Source organism: Furipterus horrens, unplaced genomic scaffold (genome assembly GCF_987537825.1).
Source record: "Furipterus horrens unplaced genomic scaffold, mFurHor1.1.pri manual_scaffold_10, whole genome shotgun sequence".
In the NCBI taxonomy this organism is placed as follows: Eukaryota; Metazoa; Chordata; class Mammalia; order Chiroptera; family Furipteridae; genus Furipterus; species Furipterus horrens.
The window spans coordinates 100150234-100174797 of NW_028327180.1; the positions used below are offsets into that span (position 1 = coordinate 100150234).

Below are 24564 nucleotides of genomic sequence, written 5' to 3' on the forward strand. Positions count from 1 at the left end.
TATAAATTGAAATACCAGAAATTTAAGATGCATGGAATTAGAATGACAAGATATAATCAAATATTTCATTGAAGGTTTTTAATTAAAAATTGTTGATGTGTTCAGAGTAGCGCAATACCAAGTGTCCCAAGGAAATGATAACAAAGTGAACAATACCATTGCTTTTATATTTGGATGATTTATTTGAAAATAATTAAAAATGGCTCCAATAACTAGCCAAGGTCTAATGGTAGAAGAAGTAGATTACTTTTCTAATCTTGTGAAACAAATGTATGTCTTTTGTCTTTTGCAGAGTTGAACAATGACCATAGTTGACAAAGCTTCTGAATCTTCAGACCCAGCAGCCTACCAGAACCAGCCCGGCAGTTCTGAGGCGGTCTCACCTGGAGACATGGATGCAGGGCCTGCCAGCTGGGGTGCTGTGTCTTCATTGAATGATGTTTCAAATCACACACTTTCTTTAGGACCAGTGCCTGGTGCTGTAGTTTATTCCAATTCGTCTGTACCTGATAAATCAAAACCATCGCCACAGAAGGATCAAGGTACTTTTTCAAAGGCAGAACCGCTCCAAGATGCGCCTGTGTAAATGCTGCCAGTGTCGGGAGCGTCAGAGGGCGGCTTCGTTTGCAAGCTAGAGTGCTGCCCGCGTGGCCGGCAGTTACGGGTTATGTTGCGACGGGCTCATTTTCCTCTGCTGCTTATTCATGATTAACATATGTATCGTTACAAGGTCGATTCGTTTTAGTTACTATATTCCTAGTTTATTTCTAATTTGTTGAAGGATAAACTTTATCTTGGTAAGGATTGAATTGAGATGGGCAAGCATTTTGGTAATTTGTCAATTAACTATGGTTTCCTAAGTAGATGTGCGTCTTTTAAAAATTTAAAGATATTCTTAAAAATCACTGGTGGGTTTTTTGTCTGTTTGTTTTGTTTTGTTTTTGCCAGTTAAACTCATCTGTAGGAATAAAGCTCTTTGAAAGAGCAGATAATGTCAATGTTACATTGGTTACAACTCGCCCTGATAAGAAAGACATTGGCACTTTAGTTGGTACTTTTCTAAGACTTGGGACTTGGAAGCTTTGGAATGCAAAGAAAATAGGTTAGTTCCTACTTAGAACATTGTTTGGCTTAGAATAACTTGGCCTTAAAATTGTTCCGAGTCCTTTTAGTAAATGGGCTATTGTGATAAGGGGTGAGCGGTGAGGCCTGATGAAGGTGTTTGGGGGGCGGGGGGCGGTTTATATCGCAGTACAAACAGTTTAGCTGAATTTTACGCATAGAGGCTTTGGCTCTGCGGCCAGCACTCAGTACACAGCCACACCGGCTGGGGCTACACGTGGAGGTTCTAAGGCCTTCACCAGCAAGACTTTCCGACAGGACATCATCCACCCCACTTCCCCAGCTGCTGGGGCCCCTCTCTCTCACTTAGGACTTAGCTCCCATCACCTCACTGTTCCCTTTCGGGGGCCTTCGTTCTGCCGTCTGCAGACTCATTTCTCTTCATTCCCCACCAAGCTAACGCCTGCCTCACATACGTGCATGCTCGTTAACATCTGTTACAATAGAGACCCATCCGTCTATTGGGCATCTCATCTTCAGGAGCACCAAGGGCCCAGCAGACTTTGGGAAAACTAGTCCTGCTGTAGGTGACTGTAAGCTATCCTAAACAAGCTGTGTTTGAGCTTCACCTGAGTTTTATTAGGATATTGTCATTAACAATCTGTTTATAGGTCTTAAAAGTAAATAAAAAATCTTTAAGACTACATCTCTAATACATAAAAGTGTTTGTCACGGTGCCCAGCAGCCTGAGTTCATGGCTGTTTCCTTGTGGTAAAATGGGGTGACGTTGCTTCCAGCTGCGAAGGTGGTAGGGACTCGGGGGTGACGGTGGCGGCGGCACTGAGTGCAGGTGTCCGTAGCAGGTGCGACAGACTCGGCTCGGCCTGCACTTTCTGTTGGTGGTCGTGTTTATTTTTCAAAATTTGTATTGTGAAAAACTTTATAGATATAAAAGGGATGGTAATTATCATGAATTCTCATGTACCCATCCGTCAACTCTGACATTTATCAGCTCACGGCCGGTCGTACCTGCACCCACTTACTCCTCTCCCCTCTCCCATCATTTTAAAGCGAATCCAAGACTTCGTATTTTATCTATAAATATTTTAGTGTGTAGAACTAAATTCTTCCTAAAAAATAAAACATTTTTATATTAAAAGTCCAGTGTTAAAATTTCCCAGGTTGTCATACAATATTTTTTGACAAGGTCTGCACTTTGCGTTTTGTGGATGTTTTTTAAGCTTCTTTTAATTTGTAAACTGTCCCCCCATTGTCATTCCAATTTATTGAAGAAACCAAATCATTTGGTTTCCTACATTTTTTCTTCTTAAATTTTTATTTATTGATTTTTTCTTTTTTAGAAAGGGGGGCGGAGCGAGAGGAACATTGATTTGCTGTTCTACCCATTTATACATTTATTGGTCACTTCCTGTTAGGTGTCCTGCTGGGGGTGGGTGGTGTTGAACCCACAGCCGTGGCGTATTGGATGCTGTAACCAACTGCGCTAGGGCTAGAGTTTCCCACATTCTGAGGTCTGTCTCTGTTTTTTCCCTCTTTAAACAGTTTTTTGGGGGGTTTTCTTTGCTGTTTTTTTTTTTTCTTCCACTTTCTGTTATTTATTTGCTTTTTTGTTTTTTGAGCTCTGTCTTTAAAAGTGTTCCTTTACCCCCTCTATTTCTGGTTAGCTGGTAATAAGATTGAGAATCACGGATCAGATTCCGGCTTGATGTGTTGGTATTCATTTAGCCTCAAAAAGCACGCAAAGCTTTGTTTTTAATATCTGTTCTTTGTTTTTCTAGCCCTAGGTGATGGCATTGCTCCTCCACAGAAAGTTCTTTTCCCATCTGAGAAGATCTGTCTTAAGTGGCAACAAGCGCACAGGGTCGGAGCTGGGCTCCAGAACTTGGGCAACACGTGTTTTGCCAACGCGGCACTGCAGTGCTTGACTTACACGCCGCCTCTCGCCAATTACATGCTCTCACACGAACACTCCAAGACATGTAAGTGGTCTGTGTTACGTGACACGTGTAGTGTTGCGTGCAGTGTACTAACCTACTTTCATCTCTTCCTCTGAAATGAAAGCGAGGAATTACTGATCCCTACAAAGTTGGTTTACTCTTTTAGAAACCATGCAGGAAGACTTACGCTTTGTATTCAGGGTGTACACAAAGCCTTTTGCACCTAATTTGCCCTGAGAAGGTATTTAAAAAGAAACACTTCGTCAGCATTTGACATTTCTGAACCTCCGCTGGGCCTTCCGTGCCCGTGAGAAAGTGTGGCATAAATGGCCGCCACCAACAGCTCGGGACAAGCAGGATTAAAAACCCAGCCTCTTCCGGCACCCGTCCTGTGCGTGAGGCTTCATTCCCTTACAGGCTTATAAGCCTCATGGAGTGGTAATGGGGAAAAGTGACAATAAAGATTAAATAAAAGTAAATAAATTTTTTAAAAAGTGTACTTAAAAAAAAAAAAAGCCTCAGTGGAGAGGCCCTCTTATTGCTGCCCCCAACCTCCTGGAAAGTCACACAGGACTTTCCCACAGCACATGAGAGCTGTTTTCAATCTAAAGGGCAGGAAATCATTCCAAACATGTTATGGCCCTTAATTAGGTGAAAGCCAGCTCAGTGGCTGACTGGTGAAATTCAGAATTGAGAATAGACCCAGTTTTTGAGGTTTTGGCCTTATACCGATACTGTAAATATCCTTCCCCCTTTGTAAATGAAATCTCCCTGTTCTTTGATCTGCGTGAAGCCCCACATTTGCATATGCATGTTCAGGTGGCTATTCATTAATTATCAGGGTGAAAAAAAGCCCCTTGGTTTCTTTTTGAATAGTTCTTTACTTAATGGAGAATTTAAACTGGTTCTTTTAAAACTATTTTTCCCCCAAAGAGCAAAATAATGCTTATAAAGAATTTGGAAAGTACAGAAAAATTTAAAGAAACCAAAGGAAAATCACCAAGAGTCTCACTGCCTAGAGCTGTTAGTTATGCCAAAGGGTTTTAAATGACAGAACCAACGTTTGTCTGCCCGCATTTTCTTGCTTCCTAAGTCCATATTCACCCCCCACTGGCAGCTTCGCTATCACTGCTGCGCTTAATGAAAGTCGGGCGGGGGTGAAAGCCCGGCACGGGTGCCTGGGCAGCAAGCGGAGGACCGAGGCCAGAGTTCAGCAGCTCCCGGGGCCCACAGCCAGGTGCCTGGCGTTTCGGCTGCTGCTGGTTTTCTCTCTTCTTTGCTGTGTCAGTGACATACAGCAAAGAGTGCGTATTCCAGTTACACAACTTAGTGCGTTCTGACATTCGTGCACACCCATGAAGCCATCACCACAATTCAGATGAGGAACCCGCTGATCGCCCCCCAAGTGCCCCAGTGCCCCTTTGAAGTCTCTCCCTTCCCCCCTTCCCCCCCTCGTCCCCTCCACCCCAGGCAGCCGCTGATATGCTTCCTGTCTACTGTAGGGGTGGTATTTTCTAGAATGTCATATACGTGAAATTATGCACAGTACAGGTTCTCCTATTGCCTGGCGCTAGCTCAGCACAGTTATCCCACCATTATTCCATGTTGTTGCATGTCGGCAGTCCATCTTCACTGCTGAGTAGTATTCCTCTACATGGGTGTACCACACTTGGTTTCTCCCTTCACCTGTGTTGACGGACGTTGGTTTCTCATTTTGGGCCATCACAAACTAACCGGCTCTGAACATCTGTAAACAAGTCTTCATACAGGCATGTTTACATTTCTCTTGGGTAAACATCTAGAAGTGAAATGGCTTGGTCCTATGGTATGGGTGTGCTTAACTTTAAGATACTTTCAAACCGTTTCCCAAAGGGTTTGTGGTATTTTACGTTCCCGCCAGCAGCGAGTGAAATTTCATTTCCTCTGTATCTTGCACAATACTGGGTGTGGTCAGTGTCCCCGGTTTTTGCCACTCCAGTAGGTATGCTGCCTGTAGCACCTTGCTGGAGCTTGAGTTTGCGTTTCCCTGCTGAACAGTGGTGAACATCGTTCTCCGTGTTTCTCTGCCATCGTGCGTTAGCTTTGTGAAGCACCTGTTCGTACCTTCTGCCCGATTAAAACTGGGTCATTTTCTCATGGTTGAGTGTTGAGAGCTCTTTATATTACCTGGCTGGAAGTCCTTTATCAGATATGTGATTTGCAAATAACCATCTCCAGGCTGGAGAAAATGCTCTCTGGACACTGCTGTCGAAGAGCACAGTTTTAGTTGTGAAGAATCACACTTAGTGACTTTCCCCTTTATCAGTTGTGCTCTGGGTGTCATACTAAGAAACCTGCCAACCCAGAGGTCACAGAGCTTTTCTCTGCATTTTCTTCTAGAAGCGTTACGGTTTCACCCTTCATACGTAGGTCACTTACGCGTTCCGAGTTGGTTTTTGTTTATGGTGTGAAGAATCGAAGTTCATAGTTTTCAGTGTGGACGCCCAGCCGTCCCAGCGCTCTGTGTTCAAAGGGAGTCCTTGCTTCACTTCTGTCCAGATCACTTGACCAGATGCATCGGCTTTGATTCTGGGCTCCTTATTCTGTCACCTTGATCCGCTCTTTATCTCGACACCATAACGCAGGGTCTTGATCACTATATATTTAAATTTTGAAATAAGGGAAGCCCTCTATCTTTGCTCTTCTTTTTCAAAGTTGTTTTGGCCATTCTTGGTCCTTCACATTTCCAAATGAATTTTGCAATAAGTTTGTCAATTTCTACAAAAAAGCTTTCTGGAACTTTGATTGGAGTCGTGTTGAATATGTAGATCAATTTGGAATAAATCGGCATCTAAACACTACAGTAATGTCTTCTGCCCCACAAGCAAGGTACGCCTCTTCTTTTATTTAAGGGGCCTTTAATTTTTCTTAGCAGTGTTGTGCAGTTTTCAGTGTGTAAATGTAATGTGCACATCTTAAAGTCACATTTATCCCAAAGTATTTTATTTTTTGAAAGCTATTATAAATGGTAATATTTTTGAATTTTATTTTCTGATTCTTCTTGTTTATTGCTAGAATATAGAAATAAAATTGATTTTTGGATATTCATCTTATATCCTGCAGCCTTGCTAAACGCACTTATTACTTCCATAGTGTTTTTTATTAAAAGGAGTCCTTAATATTTTGTATGGACAATCATGTGGTCTGTGCGTAAGGAAGATTGTACTTCTTCATTACCCCTCCGCGTGCTGTTGTTTCTTTTCCTGCTGTAGTGCACTGGTCGGGACCTCAGTGTTACATGGGTGTGGGGAGAGCAAGCGTCCACGGCTCTTTTGTGACCTTCAGGGAAGCCCTTAGTCTTTTACCTTTAAGTATGAGGTTAGCTGTTGTTTTTGAAGATGCCCTTTGCCGTGTTCATGTTTGTTCGAATGTTGAGCCACGCTTGTATTCCTGAGATGAGCCCCACTTGGTCGTGATGTGTTATTATCTTTTCCATGTGGCATTGGGTTTGCTAAACCTTTTTAAGTTTTTTGTTAACAAGGTGTATTAGTCTGTAGTTTCTTTACCTTTAGAGCTTTTGTCTGGTTTTGGCATCAGGGTGATGGTGGCATTGTGGGTGCATTTGATTCTCTTTCCTGTAGAACTGCTATTATTTCTTCCTTAAATACTTGGTAAATTTCATCGGTGAAGCCCCATGGGCCTTGGAGTTTTCTCCTGGGTAGGTTTTTAACTACATATTTAATTTCTTTAGTGGATACAGCACAGGCTTTTTCAGGTTGTTCATTTTTCTCAGGTCATTTGACTTGAGACTTTCCATCTTCCCAATGTAAGTGTCTATAATGCTACAAGTGTCCCTTCAGATGAAAGCTTTGTTAGGCAGGTTCCAAGCAGCCTCTAGTTTAAGAAAGCATTCTCAGCACCCGCACCGTTGATGGGATCGGGCCGTCCTGTGCTTTGCTGTATGTTTAGCAGCAGTTGTGGCCTCTTCCCACTAGATGCCAGTAGCACCCTTGATCATGAGCTAAGAATGACTTTCACGCTTTAAAAAGTTGTAAAGCCCTAGCTGGTGAGGCTCAGTGGGTTGCGCTCTGGCCAGTGAACGGAACGGTCGCTGGGTCAATTCCTGGTAGGGGCACAGGCCTGGGTTGCGGGCCAGATCCCTGGTTGGGGGCGCGTGAGAGGCAACCAACTGATGTCTCTTTCCCTCTTTCTCCCTCTCTTCTCCTCTCTCTAAAAAATAAATAAATAAAATTTTAAAGTTGTAAAAAAAAAAAAAGCAGCAGCCACAGAGACCACCTGTGTAGCCAACAAAGCCAAATAATTGGAGAGCTTCTCAGGCCCCAGTGTGGGAGAGCGCCTTTCACTGTTTGAAACACACGGGAGTATGAGAAAAAAACCCTCCAATTTTTCCAGAAGAGAAAGTAAAGAACACAGGCTTACGTAAGAGTATGATTTGATTGTTACGTATCTGCCACTTAGTAACTATTTGACATTGGGCAAATTTTTAACTCTGAGCTTCAGTCTTCTCTCTTGTTAAACAGAGGCCGTGTACTTGTCTGTTAGGTTCTGGGAGAATTAAATGAGAGTGAAAAGTGAGCAAAAGTATATGTTTCAGTGCAGCATACGGCAGCTGTTACTGTTATTTCAGGAGTGTGTCCCTTATAATATCCCTTGATGTGTATGTAGAGTCATATTTTACTAATTTGGAGGATTATTTGTTATCTTTCAGGTCATGCAGAAGGATTTTGTATGATGTGTACAATGCAAGCACATATAACCCAGGCTCTCAGTAATCCTGGGGACGTGATTAAACCGATGTTTGTCATTAATGAGATGCGGCGTAAGTATCAGCTACAGTGGTTTATATTAATATTTATTACCTAATTGTTCTTAATGGCCTAACTGGTAAAAGATGAGCCCCTTGTATATTACAAAAAACAAACATTTTATCATACATGAAGATGCTTTTAATTAATGACAGAGTTTTAGTAAAACATTTACCACATAAACAGATTTTGAAATCTTAAAGCCAAAGGTGACAGTATGAAAGGAAGACAGCAATCCGTTTAATATAAGCAAATCCACAATTTTTAAAAACTCAATTTGTTAATAAAATCCTTGATAATTTTACAAGCCCCCACCCCCATATTTGGATTTCGGTACTGAGTAACACTAACTCTGATATTGTCCCACAGGCTTCTTTGAGTTGTTTTGCATGTTTTAGTTCAGATAATGAATATTATACTATACACAGTGACTGATTGCCAAAGTAGTTAGTTATACTTGTAAAGAAACATTTGTGCTCACAGCTTAGCACATTTGTGGATAAATTTTACTTTTTCTATTTAATTTTTAGATGACTTCAAAATTTTTCTCTTGCACTGTAATGATGCTGACAGGTTGCATGAAATTTTCTTATGCACTTTGTATTTTTGCAATATACATCGTTTTAACTAGCTGAGTTGGAATAAAAATGCATGCAAATTAAAAGCAATCAAATCTAACTCTTAATCTGATATCTAGCTAGTTAATTACAAGGGCGGATAATTATACATTTACTAACTATAATCCTTTTGCCTAAAAAGCTGCTGAAGATTAAAGAGGTGTCATATTGGCCCTTAGTATCATTAACAGGCCAGAGCAGACGGCCCAAACACTTTGTAACACCCAGGCATCCTAATGAAATTTTAGCTGAGGGTGATTTTTTTTTCTGTTTAATTACACACACAGACACACACACAGCTATAGCAGACATGATTAATATTTTTAAACCCAGTCTTTAAGAAAATGTCATTGCTGTTTGCACACCCATCCATGAACATATATGTACACACACCCCCTACACGTATATCGTTGAATCATGAAATTGCCATTTTTGCAGGTCAGAACGGCTATAATATCGGCAGTTCTAGACTTAAGCTGATATATATTTATATATATTCATGCATAAAATTCTATATGTCATGTTTTATTTGTATTCATACTTTGGATTTTCTCATTATGTAATTTTGACTTACAAGTTTGTCCAGTTAGAAATAGGACTGAGATGTTGCTGAGGACGTATGTGTGAGTAGTGAGGACGGGCTTCAGTAGTAAGGCTGGGATGTGGGTGTTCTGCATGGATTCCCTAAGGGAGATTAGCACCAGATTCAAGCTGTGGGCACTAACGTAACATTGTGAACACACTCTGAGCCAACGCCGTCAAAGCGGCATTTATCCCAGTACCGTTTGATTACCTTGCTGAAGCCACAGCGTCTCTGTGCCTTCTCTCTGGCTCTCAGAAGCTTGAGCCCACGTGGGCTTTTAATGGTCTCAAGGGCAAGTCCCAGCTCTTCTCCGGGCAGCTCACCTTAGTGCTGGTCCCTTGTGAAACGATTATCAGGTGTTTTCTAACTAACATATTGTTATAAGATGTAACTTCTGGGGTCACACCTGGGCCTATTAGGTGATGATAAAGCTTTGTCTTCAATGTCATAGGTATAGCTCGGCACTTCCGCTTTGGAAACCAAGAAGATGCCCACGAGTTCCTTCAGTACACTGTTGATGCTATGCAGAAAGCGTGCTTGAACGGCAGCAATAAGTGAGTACGCGGCGCCTCGGCCATTCCTCCCGGGGCTGCCGTCCTGCCGGAGCTCAGTGCTGCCGTGTCGGCAAAGGGCCAGAGCTGCGTGCTCCACCTGCACTGGCTCTGCACGGCCTTTTCCTCATCTCACGTGCATTACTATCTTTAAAAAGTTCTAGTAGAAAAAGGTATGCGGGTCAGGAGATGAATATTGGCCTTGCCTTTATTTAACTTCTGAGCACCAGCATCCTTCTGCAGATCCAGACTAACCGCTTCTTTTTGGTGGTGCCCTGTGTTTTCTCTGTCGGCCTCCAGTCTCTGAAACCTGTAGTTGTTCCCTGTGTCTTCCTCACTCTGCTCAGTCACCAATTCCTGCAGTTTCTTCCTTAAAGTCTAAATGTAGACTCCAGCTCTGGCCGGGTAGCTCAGTCGGTTAGAGCACCATCCTGATATGCCAAGGTTGTGGGTTCGATCCCTGGTCAGGGCACACACAAGAAGCAACCAACGAATACATAAATAAGTGAAACAACAAATTGATGTTTCTCTTTCTCACACAAATCAATAAACAAATTAAATTAAATTAAACGGAGACTCAAGAGGAAGACAGGAGAAACCACCCACTCGCTGTTGCCAGACACACTGTGTAAACCTCTGTCCCATTCCCACTGCTGTCCGTGCTTCCAGCGTGCAGGTGGGAATGGGCTGCGGGACAGGAACACGCTCTGTGTTCCTTGCCCTCACCAGCCAGGCCCCACGCTCGGTGTCACGTGCATGCTGGGGGTGTCCTCCTCCTCTTGCCTCAAGGCCAAGTTCCTGCCGTGATTTGGAGCTCCTCCTTCCTCCCGTCCTGCTTCTTGTCCTGCCTCTCCACCGGCACTGTGCCCTGGGCAGGCAAGACTGTCCTCTGGCTGCCACACCTACTGACGTCTCCTTATTTTGTGGCTCCCCTGCCTGAATTCTTTTTTTTTTTTTTTTAAGGTTTTATTCATTTATTTTTAGAGAGATGGGAAGGGAGGGAGAGAAACATCCATGTGTGGTTGCCTTTCACGCACCCCCAACTGGGGACCTGGCCTGTAACCCAGGCCTGTGCCCTGACTGGGAATCGAACCCATGATCCTTTGGTTCCCAGGCCGGCGCTCAGTCCACTGAGCCACAGCAGCCAGGGCTGAATTTTGTTCTTTTATGGATATACGTGCATTTAGGATCTGGCCGCAGCGTCTGCACTTCTGTAGAACCCCTCTCTCACACTGCTGTTCCACTGTTTTTCAGGTTAGACAGACACACCCAGGCCACCACACTGGTGTGTCAGATATTTGGAGGATACCTGAGATCTAGAGGTAAACTTTTATTTAAAAGTCAATATAGTGATATATGCATGGGGTTGTAAAATAATGCCAATAGTAGAAAGGGTTAAAAATGGAAAGTATGTCCTCCTTCTAGCCCCATCTTCTTTCCCCTTTTCTCGAAGACCACCCCTGCCCCAGGGCCTGGTACGCCTCCCGTAGCTTTCCGTGCTGAACAGAGCGGGGCACGTTACTGTTCTCTCTCGTTCGTACCCTAACATGCCAGCACACATAGGCCCAGCGCGGGCTTTCACGGCTCGGCACATTCCGTCTCCTCTAGGCCCCTCTCAAGTGCTACTGAGGTCGTTTCTGACATTTAAAATGATCATCGGTGCTTCACTGAGCAGCCCTGCGCACACGTCCTGGTGTCCATGTAGGGTCGATTTTTGGCATTAGGATTTCTGTGTCCCGGGTGTGTGTAGCTCGACACCACCGCGTTGTCCTTCTGAGAGGCTATGTCAGTGCCAGTCCAGCCAGCAGGGTGCGTGGGCCAGACTCACGGCTCTCGGATCCCCACTGCGCGGCGGTAACTTGTTTTCCCCGCTCTCATAGAAGTGGGTGCCTTGTTTCAGTTTTTTATTTTGAAATAGTATTTTTGCGTTGTCATTTTAATAGTTGGGATCACCATAATAATTACACTTTGCTTATTCTTTGCATTTTATTTTTATTTCAGTCAAATGTTTAAATTGCAAAGGCGTCTCAGATACTTTTGATCCCTATCTTGATATAACGTTGGAAATAAAGGTAAGCTGAGTTGTTCTGTGACAGTCACGTTTAAAAAATGAGTTACTCTTGCCGTTACGTTATGTATCTGTAGCTCATTTATAATTAAGACTAGCTTGTTAGACGAGAGGAATTAAAACATTTAATGTGCTAAGACCTTATTGACAGGTGATTATTTAGGCTTGTAGTAGCGTCATGAAAAACTGAAGCAATCTTCTTACCGTCCTTTGACATTGCACTTTATCTTAATAAAGCCAGACTCTAGTGCCTGTATCAGCCCCACAGATGGTGGTTATTATTTAGAAATTGTTTTGCTTGTTGCATTTTCTAAAGCTTTATTTTTTATTGTTCTTAAGCTTTGTTTTTCCGATTTCAAATCTAATGCATGTTTATGATAAAAAACGATGAGCACTGTGGATGTGTGTGTGTGTACGTGATCCCATCCCACAGAGTGAACTCTTCTTATCGTGTTGCTATTGTATAAACTATTCCAGAGTATGTTATCTACTGTTTATAAAAGTGGGGTCACAACTAAAGCGTGTTTGGCCACTTACGTTCTCACTGCATTGCGCCTGTGCTCGGGGACCCCCATGTGTGCTTTGGCGGCCGTGTGGGGGCCCCGCCGAGCGGGAGGACTCCAGTCCCAAGCCCGATTCCTGGCTGGCAGATACATGGTTTGTTTCCATTGCCATGTGATTTTAAATGGTCCATCAGCAAGCCACCTCTTCCCACGTTTTTGTTCACTTTAAGCTGCTCTTGTTTTAACGGGTGGGGAAACACGTGGTGTGTCCATGAATGAACATGAACGGCATAATAAAAGAAAATTTTCTTTCCACATAAACACTCCCCGCTGCGTCGTCTCCTTCCTGACCAGCGGCCGAGAGAGGTAAGGTGTGATGTGTTCCCTTCCCAGGCCGCTCAGAGCGTGAACAAGGCGCTGGAGCAGTTTGTGAAGCCCGAGCAGCTGGACGGGGAGAACTCGTACAAGTGCAGCAAGTATGACGGGGTGCCGCCCGGGTGTGCCCGGTCCCCTCGGCTGCCCGTGCCTTCTGGGGGGTGGCCGCCCGCCTCCCCTCCAAGGCTAGGGCGCAGGGCCCGCACGTTCCCGCGGCAGACGCAGGGAGGGTGGAGGGAAGCCCGCGCGGCCCACGGTGCCGCTGCCCTGCCGGGGACGTGTCGGTGACCGGGGCAGCACTGTCACGCGCTCTGCTGTCCAGGGTGCAGGAGGGCGCTACTTTCTCCCCGAGCAGTTAAGGCCCCGACCTCGCGGGGGGAGTGGTACATGCTGGAAGCCTCCAGCTTTGATCACTCAGTAATATGCTTCCCCCTGAAGTCAAGAGGGCCTGTTTTCAGAAGCCCGTTCCCTCTGCTGCGGGTCAGCAGCATTTCGTTTTACAGTCAGGACACGGCCCGTTCTTCCCAAACGCTCGTCCTGTGGGAGGAGGGCCTCCTGGGCCCAGGCCACAGGGAGGGGCCTCTCTTCGTGCTAAACTGCAGGGACGCGTCTGGTCACTGCTCCTCCTCCCCTCTGCCAGGGTTACACAGCCTGAAAATGGGGTTTCCAGTTCGGTCCGAATCCACAGGAACTTGTGTTGGCCTGACTTAGACGGGTCAGTGGCCTGCGTGGCTGCGCCCCAGAAGTTCCCCAGCTCCCTTTTCCCTGTTTGAGGTTTCACTGTCCTCACTGTCGCTTGAAAGGGGTATCCTGGTGGAAACTTAGAGTGTTTCAGAGAAATAATGCGGAAAACAAACCCGTAATCTTCTTAATTCTTTGTTTCTGTTTATTTCAAGATGTAAGAAGATGGTCCCAGCCTCAAAAAGATTCACCATACACAGATCCTCCAACGTTCTGACACTTTCTCTGAAACGCTTTGCAAATTTTACTGGTGGAAAAATTGCCAAGGTATGTAGATGTTATATCTCTTACATTGAGCTTTCAGAGCTACGTGTTGGTAGCTAGCAGGGGTTATAAATGACCCAACTGAACAGTTTTGTTACCTGATTTTCTGAATTCTGCCAGCACTTGGTAGTGGAAAAATGTCACAGCATTGAGCATGTTCTGTGTGTTCATGAGTGTGCATTTTCTTCTGTGTCCTTTGGCTGGTTAGACTTCCTGATGATCAAATTGGCAACCGTTTTCCAAACCTGGACTTCACAGTCAGTGAGGTAAGAGCGCATGCAGAGCGAGTGTCCTTGGAAACCCAAGGAGGACTCCTTGCTGCGTCTGCCGCTCTTCCACCCACGTTTGTTTCCGTGGGTGGTTTTCTGGTTGGTAGGTAGTGCGCTAAATTTCCCCATTTCCTTTCCACTTTCTGAAGATTAAAAATGATCCAAAAGTCAGTAATACGAAAGAGAAATAAGCAATGCATTCCTGAATTATTAAAAATGAGTGATGACTGAAGTCCAGAGTTTTCATTCCGTGACTGTCGCCTTTGATGGATTTGAAGAGTTCACTGAATGTGGATTGTTATTTGTTCAAAGAAAACAAAGAATACAGTGGGATCTCATCGAATACACTTAGATTCAGCCCTGGCTTGGCTTGGTTGGGGCATGTGCAGGAGGCAACCGATGGATGTTTCTCTTTCCCTCTTCCCCTCTCTCTAAAACAGTCGATAAAAACATATCTTCAGCTGAGGGTTTTTTAAAAAGCGACTTTAGCTGGCCCTGGCCAGGCAGCTGAGCTATTTAGGGTGTTGCCCCATATGCCAAGGTTACGGTTTGGTCTCCAGTCGGGACCCACAACAATCAGCTGATGGATTATGGGTGGTGGGCAGCGGGTCGCTGTCTCTCTCTCTCTCTCTTTTCCCCCACTACCTCCCTCAGGTCAATAAGTAATTTAAATAAATAAATAAATGCACTTAGATTCAGATCCATTCTGCATTAATCACGTGGCTCAGTGAGTTAGGGTTCTGCTCACACACCCCCGCGAGAGTATGGAAGGACCTGTGCCTTCAGAAATGACACCCCTTTTCCCTCCTCTTGTTTTCTGGTCAGGATGTGAAATATCCTGAGTATCTTGATATTCGACCGTATATGTCTCAACCGAATGGAGAGCCTATTATCTATGTCTTGTATGCAGTCCTGGTGCACACTGGTTTTAATTGCCACGCTGGCCACTACTTCTGCTACATAAAGGTAGGCTGCGACTTTCTCCAGCACTCTGTGAGGTGGCCCCGGCGTTCTTGGGGGGAAGCTGGGGCTTTTACAGTTAAAGTGTGAGGCTTCATTTCTCTCACATTTCTCTGGATGGTGTTTTCCAGTTCCCTAATTATATTGACTGTCTCTTTTATTGGCTGTCTTCCAGGCTAGCAATGGCCTCTGGTATCAGATGAATGACTCTATCGTCTCTACCAGTGACATCAGATCGGTACTCAGTCAACAAGCGTATGTTCTCTTTTATATCAGGTATTGTCAGGAAAACAAATTTTCAAGTTTTCCGTTACATCATTTCTGTTCACCTCATCAACACATTTAAATTCAATATTGGGTTATTTTTAAAACAGCAGCCTGATACTTGGGAGAGGAAGGAATGCAGCTTTTTAGTGGGTCCTGCACTGGCTTTGGCTTCCAGCTCTTTGGCAGGTTAACCATGAAACACATTCAGAGGACAGGAAAGCCGGGAGCTGAGGCCGGCAGGCTGCTGCTGCTGGCCAGTGGCTGGGGGCCCGGGGCCGCGGAGCACCTGGGCGTGGTCCCCTCTCAGCCACTGAGCGCAGGCAGCCAGCCAGCCCCCCTCCTGAGCCAGGCCTGGCCAGCGCCGGGCCCTGCTCACGCCTCTCCCTCGCTGCCGTGGGCCCCGCCTCGCTGGTCCACGGCTGCCAGTGTGTGGCCTTGGACGAGATCTGAGGCGCGCTCCAGCGGGTTTGGCTGTAATAGCTGGAGACTAAGAACATCCTACAACTTCCAACAGTAGCAGAATGAGCATATAAATTGTTGAAATGCTATGCAGCTACTAAAAGTGATTTTTATAAATATTTTTTTTCCTTAATGACATGAGAAAGGGCTCAATATTTACGAAGGAAAAGCAGTTTGAAATTCAGTGTGTGTGTGTGTGTGGCACTTGTAAGGTTTAATGAACTCCCCTCCGCGTGGCTCCAAGCTCCCAGCACACGCCCCACCGACACTTAACATCTCAACGCTCTTCCGCTGCGGAGCTGGGCGTCACCGTGACAGGCCACTCCAGGAGCCTCCCTCCCCAGGACTCTGCAGGGGCCCAGCCGCACCCCGCCAGCCAGGGGAGTGGGTCGGTCCTGCCTCCAGCGGCACTTACCCGTCTGCGCACTGACTGAGCTCCGCAGTTCATCACGTTGATAGTGGGGCAGAAGCTCTGGTTCCGCTTTAAGTGGCAGTGCCTCCTACTGACTTTCCCCAGGTAGCCTGGGGGACATTTGTCGCAGCTGCTCCTGTGATGACACAGCCGCCAGCATGACCTTAGCCTCCTGGGGCTTCCCGTGCCGGCCGAGGTGGCCGTGGCCGTGGCTTGCGTGGCCCCAGAGTCTCTGACTCCTCCTCAGTCTGGACGGCATGTTGGTGGTCGAGATGCAAGAGCAGCAGTTAGAAGTGTCACACATGCCGACAGACCAGCATAAGCTGAGGTGTGGAGGCTCATCTCCTAAGTCTGAAGGGCAGGGGCCTCTGAGGGGTCAGATGGCGCACAATGGATTTGTTTCTTTCTAACTTTCCTGTATGTTACAGATTTTCTGTAATGGTATGTATGTATTAGACTTAGAATAATATAATCAAGCTGAAAAACAAAACAGCTTTCAGATAGTAGCATCCTCAGAATAGACAGTTAAAAGGCCATTTGCCCAGTTCTCCTGCTGGTGTCCCAGCCTGGACCCAGCATTAACCTTGATCTCCAGGAGTGCTGGGCGCAGCTCCCCGCGGCAGCGGAACAGGCTGTACAAAGGCTCTGCTAAGGACGTGTCCTGTGTAACCCCAGGCAAGTCGCACTCTCTGTCCCCAGGTCCCACGATGTGAAAAATGGAGGCGAACTCACTCACCCCGCTCACAGCCCAGGCCAGTCCTCGCCCCGACCGGTCATCAGCCCACGAGTCATTGGTACCAAGCAGGCGGCGGCGGGCTTCATCGGGCCCCAGCTGCCTTCTCACGTGATAAAGGTAACGCCCGCAGGGGGGACAGAGCCTTTGCGCTGACGTTTAAGGACGTGTCGCCCCAGTGCTCGGGCTGGCATTGCACTGAGTGGCCTGTGGCCGCCTACAGAAATGAGTTTCTTGTCAGAAAAGTGTGTTGAAGTGACTTATTATAAAATATTTCAGATGCACAGCACACCTCTGAGCACGGATACAGTGGTCAGGGAGAAGGCCTGGGTGTGAGTGTATTTAAATGCCAAGGAGTTTAGCTCCCACGCTGGGCTTCCATTCAGGTAGCGGATGAAATGTCTGGGGGTCCTTCATTAGTGCTGGACTCCAGGCAAGTGACCCCGTTCCAGCAGAACGCTTCCATCATGTCTGGCTCGCCCTTGCAGGAGGGCGTTCTGTCTGCTGTCCGCCGGGGTCTGCCCGCACTCCCAGGGGCCTCCTGGGAAGGCAGGGTGACGTGCCCGGGCCTCAGGGTGCCCGTGGCTTCGCAGAGCAGAGGGCCAGCTTTCGGCAGGCCTCCGTGCGGGGGCTGCGGACGGCCTGCCACGCGCTGGAACAGGCCCTGTCACCTCTGCTGTCACGTTTTCACAGCCGTTCAGCTCAAGTGTAATTTGTTTGGAACCAGCAGGCCGTCCAGTTGTGTGTTTCCTGGGAACGCGGGACAGAGCTCAGGTATCAGGACGCGCAGAGCCAGTCCCGGGGCTGGGCAGGCAGCGGGCTCCGCAGCGGGGCTCTAAGGGCGACATCGGGGCCCTGGCCCACCGGAGAGCAGGCCCGGGTTGAGGGGTGGCTGTTACTGATTTTTCAAGAGGCCCCCTCGTCGCCCCCTCCCGTGAAACCTTGCACCACTGAGATAGGAACTAATTTCGATGTTGAAGGAAACACTGTGAAGGCCGGACAGAACTCATCTGTAAACCGCACGTCACCCGTGACCTCCGGCTGGCGGCCTTTGCACTGTAGAAGCAGCAGGTGGGGTCGTGAGCAAATAACTGCGTGGGGGGATGCAGCCGTGCCGTGGGGGGAGGGCCAGCCCGGCTCACGGTGCCTGGGGCCGCTCTTCTAGCGCCTTCCGGTGGTGGCTCCCTGCTGGCTCCACTCCCCTCGGCCCACACAGCACTGGGCTCCCAAGGACACCAGCCGAGGGGAACAGACGGGACTCTGCTTAAGGAGCCTGTTCATTTCTGTCCGATGGGAGCTGAAGGAATTTGGTCTGGGCGCTGTTCTCTGGAAAGATAGTTTGTTTGCTGATTAGTCACCAGAAAACAGTGACCTGTAAAAGGCTGACGGCAGGCAGGAGGGGATGAGGAGAGGCGGTGTTTCTGGGCGTGTGAAACGTGCTATTTCTAAGAAGAAAAAGACCACATGGGACAGGTCCGTAGCCAGAATGGACCCTGGGTTTGTGACTTCCTTGCACTGCTCACCAGCGGGCTGTGCTCTTCTTGCTTCCAGAACCCGCCTCATGTGAATGGCACCGGGCCACTGAAGGACACACCGAGCAGCTCCCTGCCGAGCCCCAACGGCAACCCCAGTGCCAGCAGGGCCGGCCCCGGGAGCGCTCCCGCCTCCGTTCAGAACTGGCCCGTGAACAGGCCCCCTGTTGTCCCGGAACACCCCAAGAAACAGAAGATCACCATCAGTATCCACAACAAGCTGCCCGTCCGCCAAGGTCAGCCGCAGCCTCACGCGCACAGCGGCCCCCTGGAGGGCCCAGCCAAGCCCGCGCCCCCCTCCACCATCACCAACCCCTCCGCAGTACAGTCTACCTCGGGCGCGCCCGCCCCGTCCGCGCCCAGCCAGGGCACGAGGCAGCCGACCCCGGGCGAGACCTGCCCCAAGCCCGTGATGAACGGCAAGGCCAAGCCCCGCTCCAGCGTCCTGGTCCCCTACGGGGCCGAGTCCTCGGAGGAGTCTGACGAGGAGGCGAAGGGCCCCGGCAGGGAGAGCGGCCCGGGCGTGGCGGAGAGCCAGAGTGCCCCTGCGCAGGGGGCCGAGGACGGCGAGGCCCCCGCGCACGAGCTCAGAGAGCCGGTCACCCTCAACGGTGCTACGCACGGTGCAGACGGCGGCCCGAAAGAAAACGGCCTGGCGTTCGATGGCGCCGGCTGCCAAGCCCAGCCTGCTCTGCACACGGAAAACCCCTTCTCCAAGGCCAACGGTCTACCTGGAAAGGTGCGCGGTGTGGGGGCGGGCGGGGGAGGCTTCGCTGCGGCCCACTCACGTGGGCCACCCGGCTGGACCTCAGGAGGCATGGAGTGGCGACTGGGGTTGAAGCCTCTCTGTTTTTTGTTGTAGCCGCTGCCTGCTCCTTTGCCACCTCTCCCCGAAGACAAAATCTTGGAGACTTTCAAACTCAGCAGCAAAGGGCAAGGCCCGACTGACGAAGCAAGGTAATGGGCCTGCCGAGGGGGTCCCAGGAGGGCCCGTGGGCCTGTCACGCGCGTGCCCTGCACGAGCCTTGTCCCGCACCTGTAGAATCCTGGAGCGATTTGCATGATCTGTAGGATCCATGGATTTGCCTTTTAGAAAAGTCAAGAAAAACGTATCGGGCTGGTGGTCTAGGAAAACCTGATGGCCATGTTCTCCTGCGGAGCCTCGGCTGCGGTCAGGGGTGTCGTGGGCACACGTCCGCGCGGGGCACCTGGCCCTGTCTCTCTTAACCCTTTCGGGGACACATGGATGAAGATGTGTTAAGTTCATAGGGTAGTGCTCCCCAACTATCCAATGGCACACACTCTGTGCTGCCCTCTGGGGTTCCGAAGTTACATTCACTGATAGGACAGTCGGCCACCACACTTCGTTTTTAAGGAAAAGCCAGTGTATTGGCCTAAGTGTGATGTGATGGCGGTAAAAGGAAAGGCGTTTGTGATACACCTGTGTTTCCGCACGTAAACACCCAGGCGGGACTGCGGACAGGAGGGCCCAGTGCGGCGCCGTGGGCGAGACAGAGTGTGGCCTGAGGTTGGGAGCTCAGCAGCACACACAGGCACTGTCGAGCGGGTCATGTGCCCGTGGCGGACAGCGGTCAGTGACCTCTGACCAGCCCTAGGTTGACACAGTACTCCTGGAAAGTCTCATTTCCGTGGAAACTGCCAGTACCATCGTCACTGGGGCTTCCACGCCCTGCACACCAGGACGTGGGGTGGAGGACACTCACTCGCTATGCAGGCCTGCCTGCCTTGCCCGCTGCCCTTAGTGCCGGGGGCTCCGCCGTCATGGTGACAGCCCGGACACGCGCCCCACATTTCAGGACGGCCCTCACCAAATCACTTTGAGGAGGTCCCCGTACGGAACTGGGCCAGCGTCCGTGCTGAAGGCTGAGGCCCCCACTCCCAGCGCACTGTCCAGATGGGGAAGCTGGTGCACTCTGTCACCTGCATGCTGTCCTCCTCTCTGTTTCTTCCCTGGTCACGTGCGCGAGCATTACTACAGGGGGCTGTGGGCACGGAACGGCGCACGCACCGTGTGTACGCTGGGGTGTGTGCTGACTGAGGACCTCCCACCTGTGCTCAAGATGACGTGTGCCCCTGACTTCACATGTGTTCTCTCTCCCAGAGTTTCCTGCTAAAAAGGGGGCCCCTGTCGGGTTTGTGTGTGTTTCCTGGCAGTTTTCATTGACCCCGAGAACAGCAGAAGCCCTACAGCAGGCGAGGGCGGAGTCCGTGTGCTGCCCGGGCCTTCCCTGCAGCTGCACGGCCTCCGCACGGACGCTAAGGCCTTCCGGGGGCTGGGGCTCCGCCCGCCTGCCGTTTGGCCTGTGACGGGCTCAGGCTGTTATTGAGAAGAATTAGAAGTCTGGGCGAAAGCAGAAGTAGCCTAGGGCCCTGTGAGCCAGTGCCAGGAACCCACAAAGCCGTCTGGGCAGTGAGTAACGCGTGCGTTTCTTTGTTTTGGTCGGGCTGCAGCGCAACTGGAGCAGCGGGGAGCCCGGCAGAGCGTCCCGAGGCAGCGCTGGCGCCCGGCAGCCCCGCCCCCGACCCCCGGGAGAGACTGGAGGTGGTCACAAGCCTTAGCGGCAAATCGAAGAAGGCTGAGCCGCCCTCGGACCCCAGCAGCAGACCTACCAAAGAAGACGTCTTCGAACACGTTTCGGCAACACCTGAGGAGCCTTTGCCCGGCGCCAGCCAGCTCCGCAGCGCCAGCAAGGACACTGGGGAAGATCACCTTTCCAAACTGTGTGACCCCGCAGCTTTGCCAGGTGATCGGAGCAAAGCGTCCCCGGATGTAACGGGGACCTTCCCAGAGGGTCCCCGGGACTTGGCAGCTGTGGACGCCGTAGGGCGGCTGAGCCCGGGTCCCTTGGCGCGCTCCAAGGGCGACAGTGAGCAGGAGCCCTCGGTTCACAGCAGCCGAGGCCAGCGCACGGGCGCGGGGGACGCGTCCGACAGCACAGCTGGCCAGCTGCCCCCCCCTCAGCTGGACAAGGCCACAGAAGGCCATTCAGAAGGCGGCGGGGCTCCTGAGCACGGCGCTGGGGAGCAGCGTGAGGAGAAGAAGGCTGGGCACAGAGGCCAGGCCCACTCTCCAGTTAAGGAAAAAATCAGCAGCCTCCGAAAAGTTGACCGAGGCCATTATCGCAACCGGAGAGACCGCTCCTCCAGTGGGGAGCGCGTGAGGGACAGCAGGAGCAAGGCAGAGGAGCATTATCACAGGAGGCGGCACCCCTACACGCAGGAGCGGACCCCGCAGGGCCGCTTCCGGCCAGAGCCCTGCGGCGGGGGTCCGCACCCCGCCTGCCAGCACCGCAGCCTGGCCCGGCCCTGCCACGGCCACTCCCGGAGCCGAGGCCACTCCGACCAGGACTGGGGCAGGTACCACCCTGCGGAAGGCGAGCACCCCTGGGGCCGGGACAAGTACTACCCGGACAAACGGAGGTGGGACCGCTGCAGGCACTACCACAGCAGGTGCGCCCTGTACGCGGCCAGGGAGGCGTGGGAGTGGCGGCCTCTGCACCCCGACCGGGACCACGGCCGGGCGGCGCAGCCGTTCAAGGACTGCTACCGGGGCGACGCGGGCTACGGGCCGGCGGCCCGGGAGCGGGAGCGGCGCCGCCTCGGCAGCCCACGCGCGGGCCCACCCCACGCCCTGCCGCCCTGCCCCGGGAGGTACTCCCGCGAGAAGGTTGCGCTCGGACCTGAAGGCAGCAGCTGTCACCTGGCCGATCAGTTTCACGAACACAAAAGCGTAAAGGCCCGGAAACGGAGGTACGATAGTGTAGAACGTGATGACACGTACATAGAAAAGAAGGCCTGGAGGAGCTTACAGAGGGACCTCTTAGAAGAACCTAAGGTGAAGAAGCACAAGAAGTCGAAGAAGAAAAAGAAATCCAAAGACAAACACCGAGAGCGGGACTCCAGGTGAGGGTCGGGGCCGCACTGGGGGGGTGGGGTGGGGGGGCAGTGGGAGCCGGGCCCTGGCCAGCGGGCTTTTCTCTTCTGACCTGGCTCAGGGACCTGCGAGGGCCGGGCCACGCTGGGGGTTTTATCTGCATCTCTCTTCTCTGTGGGGTTGGAGATTTCACTATTTTTACAGATTCTTAAAATTTGGCTCTGCTTTAAAGCTGTATCTTAACAATCTTAAAATGCCTACAAAACCTCATTTTCAAAAATTGCCGTTTTCATTAGTACCTCTAGGAGTAAGTGTGCAATGCTCTGTAAAGGAAAACTTGGTGGCTTTGACTTCACAGTCAGTGCCAATATTCTTTTTTTTTTCCCTTAGATTTATTTATTTATTTTCAGAGAGGGGAAGGGAGGGAGAAAGAGAGGGAGAGAAACATCACTGTGTGGCTGCCTCCCATACGCCCCCAGCTGGGGGCCTGGCCCGTAGCCCAGGCCTGTGCGCTGACTGGGAATCGAACCAGAGACCCTTTTGGTCGCAGGCCGGCGCTCAGCCCACTGAGCCCCACCAGCCAGGACGGTGCTGATATTCTTAATGGTCACATGTGCTTATGTTGTCATATCTGTTAGTATTTTCTCCAGACTCAGTGCAGGGGAGCAGACAACGGGAGGCCTGTCCCTAAGAGGGGATCTGAGCTGCAGCCTTTGTTGGCTTCATCTCCTGTCTCCATTTTTCATTTTGGAATCTAATTGGGAAATGCTTTTTTGTATTTTTTATTTATTTATGTATTTATTTTTATCGATTATGCTATCACAGTTCTAATTTCTCCCCCTTTGCCCCCATCCACCCCCAGGCAGCCCCTATACCGTGGTCCATGTCCGTGGGTCCTGCGTATATGCTCCTCGGCCCCTCTGTTCCCTGTGCGGTGCTTTCCGTCCCCGTAGTTTGTGCCGCTAATCCCCTCGCCTTCTTGCCCATCCCCCCGCCCCTCTCCCGTCTGGCAACCGTGAGAAGGTTCTCTGTATCTATGAGTCTGTTTCTTTCCTGCTTGTTCCTTTTCTTTTTTCAGAGTCAATCGTTGACTGATACATATTTATTGCCATTTTATTCATTTTTTTTTCTTCTTAAGACCCTTTAACATTTCATATAATACTACTGTTTGGTGAGGATGAACTCCTTCAGCCTTCCCTTGTCTGGGAAGCACTTCATCTGCCCTTCCATTCTAAGTGATAGCTTTGCTGGATAGAGTAGTCTTGGTTGTAGGTCCTTGCTTTTCATTGCTTTGACTATTTCCTGCCTGCAGAGTTTCTTTTGAGAAATTGGCTGACAGTCTTATGGGAACTCCTCTGTAGGTAACTCTTCTCTTGCTGCTTTTAAGATTCTCCGTCTTTAACCTTTGGCGTTTTAATTATACTGTGTCTTTGGGTCTAGCTTGTTTGGACTCTGCTTCCTGGACTTGTATGTCTATTTCCTGCACCAAGGTAGGGACGTTTTCTGTAATTTTTTTCAAATAAGTTTCCAACTTCTTGCTCTCTCTCCTTCTGGCCCCCCTGTGATGCGAATGTTGGACCTCCTGGCGTTCTCCCAGGGGCTTCTTACACTGCCCTCTGTTTTTGGATTCTTTTTTCTTCTTGCTGGTCCGATTGGGTGTTTTTTGTTCCTTGTGTTCCAAATCATTGATTTGATTCTCAACTTCATTCCCTCTGCTGTTGGTTCCCTGTAAATTGTTCTTGATATCTCAACTAGTGCGTCCTTCGTTTCTGACTGGGTCTATTTTATGTGTTGAGCTTCACACTAAGTTCACTGAGCATCCTTTATAACCAGTGTTTTGAACTCTGCATCTAGTATATTGCTTGCCTTCATTTTGCTTAGTTCTTTTTCTGGAGTCTTGTTCTGTCCTTTCATTTGGGCCATGTTTCTTTGTCTCCTCAAGTTGGCAGCCTCCCTGTGTTGTTTCTGTGTATTGGGTAGAGCTGTTATGACTCCTTCTCTTGGTCGTGTGGTCTAATGTAGTGGGTGTCCTGTAGAGTCCAGGGGCACAGCCTCCCCTATCACCCAAGCTAGGTACTTGAGGTGCACCCTTTGTGTGGGCTGAGTATTCCCACCCCGTGTAGTTGAGCCTTGGTTGCTGTTGGCAGGTCCAAGGTCAGCCACTGCCTAGGTTCTGTCCAGGGTCACACAGCATAAGCTACAAAGTGACCTGCAGATGGCTGCCACTTGTGCTGGGCTTGGAGGTGCCCAGGTGAGGCCAAGCTGTGACCCAAGGCCACCTGCTGCTAGTGTCAGGCCTGGGACCCCTTAGCAAGGGTGCGGAGCTCTCTGAGGCCAGATGCTGCTTGTCTGAGAGAATTTAGGAAAATCTGAGGCATGAGCTGAGACCAGTCATTCGTATGGAAAAGCCACTGGGAGCAGCTTAGGTGGGCCTGACAGCTGGGTGGTGCCAGGCCTCAGGGAGTCACCAGGGCAGGGAAAACATTGGGAGCCAGGCTGATGGAGTCTCA

General features: G+C 49.7%; 1 protein-coding gene across 1 annotated transcript in view; it reads left to right on the top strand.

Annotated features, from left to right (window-relative positions):
- USP42 (ubiquitin specific peptidase 42) overlaps positions 1 to 24564 on the top strand; it is a 35680-nt gene that overhangs the window by 5586 nt on the left and 5530 nt on the right. The window contains exons 2-15 of the mRNA XM_090288620.1: positions 293 to 542; positions 2862 to 3062; positions 7729 to 7839; positions 9477 to 9579; positions 10831 to 10898; positions 11578 to 11648; positions 12541 to 12623; positions 13419 to 13530; positions 14622 to 14762; positions 14932 to 15032; positions 16594 to 16747; positions 18179 to 18898; positions 19022 to 19116; positions 20632 to 22083. Of these exons, the coding sequence (XP_090144746.1) occupies positions 302 to 542; positions 2862 to 3062; positions 7729 to 7839; positions 9477 to 9579; positions 10831 to 10898; positions 11578 to 11648; positions 12541 to 12623; positions 13419 to 13530; positions 14622 to 14762; positions 14932 to 15032; positions 16594 to 16747; positions 18179 to 18898; positions 19022 to 19116; positions 20632 to 22083 (3653 nt within the window). The 5' untranslated portion in view covers positions 293 to 301. The remainder of the gene's footprint in view (positions 1 to 292; positions 543 to 2861; positions 3063 to 7728; positions 7840 to 9476; positions 9580 to 10830; positions 10899 to 11577; positions 11649 to 12540; positions 12624 to 13418; positions 13531 to 14621; positions 14763 to 14931; positions 15033 to 16593; positions 16748 to 18178; positions 18899 to 19021; positions 19117 to 20631; positions 22084 to 24564) is intronic.